Raw genomic sequence first — 6,628 nt, 5'->3', positions numbered from 1 at the left:
CTTATGCATGATGGGATAATTTATTCTACACGTATACAACTGAAAAGTACATTATAAACTTCATTTTAATGATGGCCTATAGAGGGCAGTAAAGTCAAGTCAACCAAATTGGTATAACCTTTGACACAGCATTTGATTTCCAACTTTCTTGTGATAAACATTTTCAATTCTAATGTTACTGTCAAAATTATTGAGCGTTAATGAAGTCTTCAATAGCCTTCCAAGGCATATCAAGGTATATCAACCCTGTAAAAAAAATATAAAATAGAGTTGAAAAGTTTTTCAATAGGTTACAATCCGTACGTTGGCCGTCGACGCGTCTTTGGTGGTTATTTTTGTTTCATGTCGAAATACACGTATGCTATTTAAACTACTAATGCATGTACACGATTAACCATGATGTCTAGAAACTGTTGCAGCACTCACCAGAAATCCGCATGTACAATTAAAACACAGAACGAAATGTCCGACTTGACAAAAGTTCTTACGAACACTTCGACATTTTATCGTCTAGTTCAAAAAAATATATTGCGAAAATGGCTAGTTTTTATCTTCTGGCTGAACAAAAATCGTACTAACTAACAGAGATATTCGTCGAGCAAGACAATTATTATATACATTTTGCGTGTTATATCTGTGCTTGTTAATAGTGTCTAGAAATAGAACCGACTCTGTCGTCCTTTACCAGAATTTACTAAAGTTTGTTTGTTCGTGATTACAAGGAGAAAAGCACATTGTCTATACACACATGGCAGTCAAGGTCCAGTTTCCTGAGAAAATTTATCCCCAAATCGAGATAAATACTGACATTAGAGTTTATTTATAGAACTAGCGAGCAGTAGGTATTATTGCTAAAGTTACTGCTTATTACACAGAATCGTATTTTACAAATTTTGTAATAATCTAACGCTCGCCTGCTACCATAGCTTTAAAGACTGCAGTGTAATAATCTAACAATCACCTACGATAGTTTGGAAGACTGCACTCACCGGCCGGCTAAAATGGCTTGGAAGCCTGCATTACAGTAATCTAACATTCACCGCCGGTTATAATGGCTTGGAAGCCTGCATTGCAGTAATATAACATTCACCGCCGGCTATAATGGCTTGGAAGCCTGCATTACAGTAATCTAACATTCACAGCCGGCTATAATGGCTTGGAAGCCTGCATTGCAGTAATATAACATTCACCGCCGGCTATAATGGCTTGGAAGCCTGCATTGCAGTAATATAACATTCACCGCCGGCTATAATGGCTTGGAAGCCTGCATTGCAGTAATATAACATTCACCACCGGCTATAATGGCTTGGAAGCCTGCATTGCAGTAATATAACATTCACCACCGGCTATAATGGCTTGGAAGCCTGCATTGCAGTAATATAACATTCACCGCCGGCTATAATGGCTTGGAAGCCTGCATTGCAGTAATCTAACATTCACCGCCGGTTATAATGGCTTGGAAGTCTGTATAGTAGTAATCTAAAACTCACCTGTTGTGATGGATTGGAAACCTGCATTGTAGTAAATAAATCTAACACTCACCTACTATGAAGACTTCCAAGCCTCCATTTTAGTAAGTTAACACTCACTAGCTGGTACTGTTTGAAATCCTGTATTGTGTAGTAAACAGTTAACACTCACCAGCTAACATTGCTTGGAACCCAGAATTGTAATATACAGCCACTTCATTCTTCTTAAAGTCTTTCCTATCGTCTTCCCATACACCGTCACCGCCTGGCCCACCAACTACAGCCCCTATTAGTAGATTGTGATTAGGTCCCGCTTCGTTAAACACTTTCCATCCACATCCGCCCACAACAGGACAGGAACTGTTAAGCAATGTATAATAAGGAACCCTTCAAGTAATTATTATTTGATGTGCTCGAACTAATATTAACAGTTATTCATGTGAACAGTTAGGAATAAAACATGTTACAAATGATGTATGGGGAAATGAGTTTTACCTTCCACGGTGATGAGGACGTAAAGGTGGGTTGTAACCATATCCGATCACAAAACTGTGTCCTCCATCGTAGGCGCCAAGGATTGCGTGTATCTGTTTTCTTGCCCACTCTGTACGTAGCTTGATAGCATCGTCATCACCGCTAATTCCATACCTATTTGCCATTAACGCTACCCAAGCAGCATTAGCTGGTATATTAAAAAAGAACCATTACGTATGTTGTGTAGAGTGTGACTGTGACGTGACGTAAAGTATGTTGTGTAGAGTGTGATGTGACATGACATATGTTATGTAGTGTTAGTGTGAAGTGACGTATGTTGTGTAGCGTTATTGTGTGACATGACGTTATGTATGTTATGTAGAGTGTTACAGTGTGACGTAACATGACGTATGTTATGTAGTGTTAGTGTGACGTGACGTATGTTGTATAGCGTTACTGTGTGACATGAGGTTATGTATGTTATGTAGTGTTACAGTGTGACGTTTCATTAGTGTTACTATGTGACGTGACATGACGTATGTCGCGTAGTGTTACTGTGTGACGTGACGTGACATGACGTATGTGTAGTGTTAATGTGTGACATGACATGACGTATGTCGTGTAGAGTGTTACTTTGTGACGAGACGTATGTTATGTGTGACATGACATGGCGTATGTCGCGCAGAGTGTTACTGTGTGACGTGACGTGACATGACGTATGTGTAGTGTTAATGTGTGACATGACATGACGTATGTCGTGTAGAGTGTTACTGTGTGACGTGACGTATGTTATGTAGTGTTACTGTGTGACGTGACATGGCGTATGTTATGTGGTGCGTTACTGTTTTACTTGGCGTATGTTGTGTAGCGTTATTTTGTGACATGACGTATGTTCAGTATATGTAGTGTTACTGTGTGGTGTGACGTAACGTGACGTATGTTGTATAGCTTTACTTTGTGACATGACATATGTTATGAAGTGTATCGAGTCAGACAGTCATGTAAACTGGCTTTCATCATTACTATATCATCATTGCCCCGGAAGCAAAAACAAAAATAAGTGTATGTTTCCGATAACATCGTTTTACTCTTTGAATACGACGTGAAGTATCACGCCCCCAATGTGAAGTACTAAGGAAAGGTTAATCATTCCAAATAGCACAGTCAGAAACAACTCTATTTATGTTTGTCTCATTCTACCATGTACCAGTACAGTATGCCTGTCTGTCTGTCTGTCTGTCTGTCTGTCTGTCTGTCTGTCTGTCTGTCTGTCTCTCTGTCTCTCTGTCTCTCTGTGTCTGTCTGTCTGTCCGTTTGTTTGTTTGTTTGTTTGTTTGTTTGTTTGTTTGTTTGTTTGTTGTTGTTTTTTGTTTGTTTGATTAAGTGTTACATAATATTTTCGGTCAGAACACACCTTAGATAACATTTGCATGACAAGGTAGCCCAAACGCTATGTGATTTGTTCATTTTTCGGGCTACATCCTGACTAAAGCAAAACTGAATGAGGGTACAATATTTGGTCTAAATTTTCCAGGTTAATTGAAACAAAGATTTGCATAATTAATGATTGTTTAATATGGATAAATACATTTTGTCTAGCCTTATGGCCCACGACTCACATTTATTGCCAAGCCAAAAATACAGAATCTCTGATTTCACACTTTATTTATTAATAGTACTAATTCAGCCAAATGTTTTTTAAAACAAATTCTTTGCATCAGAGTCATTTTGTGACGATTGTATGATATTTTCAGGTATTTAATTCGAATTTCAACATACAGATTCAAAACTGTCTATCTCGTAGAAACTGGCTAGTGAATCCAATAAACACAATGCAACTATGAAGCTAATGCATGGCATTTTTAACATTAATCAGAAAGTAATGAAATATTAAAATTATCATAGTTTACAATTGAAAAGGCAAAAACCGCATGACTTGCACGTGATATATTTGATGGCCGCCATATCTCAAATGCATGATTGTCTGCGTATGGAAAATTCGAGCCTCTGGGTCCTAATAAAGAATAACCAATCTAAAAAATAAGTCTGACAGAGAAAGTATGTTCGAGAATATATATCTGGAAACAAATTACCGGATTTCTCACTGGAAATATGTTTTCTGGTGTCAAAAACAGAAACCTTATACATCGTCAGTTTTAAATGCTATAGGTTATGACGTCAGTTTGCCAAAAAGGTGTGTCAGGATGAGGCATTTTTTTCTTCCGTTGTCATATAAAGATGCGACAAAACATTTATTTGAATAATATGACTATGCCAATGCAAAGAAATTAAAATAGTTTTGACACAAAACACAAACATATACAGATCGTCAATCTTTTGCATACGTCTTTAGTACTACTCCACATTGTGTCTTGTTTCATCGATTGATCACACAGTCATTATGCAATGACCTTTTCTTTCATCTAGCCTAGTAGAACGTGACGTCCCAAGAAATGGTTCTCCTTATCCAGAGTTTTGTATTGTGTATAGGCATCACTTGAGAAAGAAAACAGACGTACATGAAAGTCACAAAGTCATAGGTCCTCGTCATTTTGCCTTTTCAAAGTAGAAAAATAATAATATTGAGGATTTATGGCTTAAACTAAGGTTGAGGGGCTCATGTGGTTAACATACCCCGGTGGTGGGAGTCCCAGACGAAGCGGGTACGCATGTTTGTTAGAAATTTCACGGAAAAGGGGGTGTTTTTCGTCGGCCATCTAGGTCCGTGGAATCATAAAAGGGGGTACTTTTTCCAGATCACCCTATCATTATGGCAAGTGCAGTGTATGGATGAGGTGTTCTTGAAGGTAAAACCTCCCGGATTTTGGAAATAAGGGGGTCTTTTTTGCAGTGATTTCCCCTCAGATTCACTAAAAAGGGAGTGTTTTTCATTGAAATATTCCGGGAAAGGGGATACATTTGAAATTTCGCTAACAAGCATCGGTACCCACCCATCCATGGACTGCCACCGCGGGATATGATCCAGCCATATAGACATATGCTTACCAGCGAGGCCATTGCTTCCCCAATGTATGTTTGGATGGAGTGTAAGTCCACTATCCAGTGTTTCGTAACCCATCCACCTGTTAACAAACTTATTTACTTTAAGCTCGGCTTTGTGGGTTTGGTTAAGCCTGTGCAGTAGTAACTGAAAAACAAGAAAACATCACTAATTAAGAAACTGGGGTAAGTTGTTTTTTGCCCTGCTTAAAGTATGTTTTGATGTCAACCATTTCAGCTTTGTGTACTTCTTATGTCATCCCTTGGAAACTTGTTTATCATTATGAGTAACGACTACAGGGGGAGGCTCTCGGTAAACAAAACACTCGCAGACGTTTGACACGTCAAGAACGATTTTTATAGTTTGTGACGGAGGGAAGAAGAAAGGTGGAAGAGTGAGTGAGTGACTCCCCAAAAGCACGGATAAATAACACAAAAGCCAACATTGTAGTTCGCACGTTAGTAGAATCTTCTGCCTTTTTATTTGGCCACGCAAAAATAAAAATTTGTCGTTCATTAATAAAACGCTTCGAAACGTCCGCGAGTCGCGGTTTTGTCTAATCATGAACGCGCCCCTGTATAGACCTGTTGCCGGTTCCAAGATGCATTGCGCGCCGTATTGTGTACGCGCTGGGGTTTGCACGCCCTACTCAGGGGGTGGTTGTCATCTGACCGTACCCTGTAAAATCACTGTCTGTCATTGACAGCGTTTAGTCTTTCTTCTATAAAATCACTCATAATCAAAGAGGTCAAGATGTATTTCCATAATTTCCAGATGAAAAAAGTTATTTGGAACGTAGTTTAGACAAAGCAAGACTAAATGTAACAACATAAGCGACATCATCTCGCGCAATGCATCTTGGAACAGGAAAATCGATTATTGCCCTCTACGATACAGTGGAACGAGAAAAATAACGCCATCAGAAACAAATATTTCATTCTGGAATACTTCTATAACGATGCATCAATTCTAGATTCTACAACATAAACATTACCTGACAGTGCCAGCAGTCTGAACATTCATCTACGTTCGTTCATTTCCAATTACAAACTTATACGATTATCCAAACAATAGCCAAGGTTAAACACTATATTCACAATATTGACTTTTGAATATATCACACAAATTGGTCGGTGGATAGTGATAGCTTGAAAGTTAACAAAAGAAGGGATTCACAGATCCAACGAGTATACGGGCTACGTAAACTCTAACCTGAACTCCGACGTGTTTTTCGTCCCAACTCAATGCTTGAGGTACTGCCTTCAATGCGTATTGTTTATCCTTAAACATTTCATACGCAGTATCCATATAAGTCTTGTCTCCGTCAAATGTTTCCATTTCGAATTCTTTATCAGAGTTAGCTAGGAGATGCACGCTTCCAGACGCCATGTACAGCCACAGTGCCCCCCAGGCGATTTCGTCGTAAAACCGACGTGAACTGTAATAGGATGATTTTTTTTGTCACTGCAGTCATATTGTACACGTATTGATGTTTATGCAATGCAAACTTATGAAAGACTCTTACAGGCTAACAACAACAACAACAACAACAACAACAACAACAACTACTACTACTACTACTACTACTACTACTACTACTACTACTACTACTACTACTACTACTACTACAACTACTACAACAACAACAACAACAACAACATCATCATCATCATCACCACCACCA

General features: G+C 38.7%; 1 protein-coding gene across 1 annotated transcript; it reads right to left on the bottom strand.

Annotated features, from left to right (window-relative positions):
• Positions 1-140: 140 nt before the first annotated feature.
• On the bottom strand, positions 141-2,228 carry LOC144444158 (uncharacterized). The gene is made up of 3 exons (XM_078133570.1): positions 1,965-2,228; positions 1,642-1,829; positions 141-246 (listed from the first exon to the last, which is right to left on the bottom strand). Exons 1-3 carry the CDS (start codon positions 2,126-2,128, stop codon positions 188-190), a joined length of 411 nt encoding a protein of 136 aa, XP_077989696.1. The 5' UTR covers positions 2,129-2,228; the 3' UTR covers positions 141-187.
• Between the last annotated feature and the right edge of the window lie 4,400 nt (positions 2,229-6,628).

The sequence above is a fragment of the Glandiceps talaboti genome, chromosome 13, assembly GCF_964340395.1.
Source record: "Glandiceps talaboti chromosome 13, keGlaTala1.1, whole genome shotgun sequence".
In the NCBI taxonomy this organism is placed as follows: Eukaryota; Metazoa; Hemichordata; class Enteropneusta; family Spengelidae; genus Glandiceps; species Glandiceps talaboti.
The sequence above is the reverse complement of the archived record's forward strand: the minus strand, read 5'-3'. Positions and strand labels throughout refer to the sequence as shown.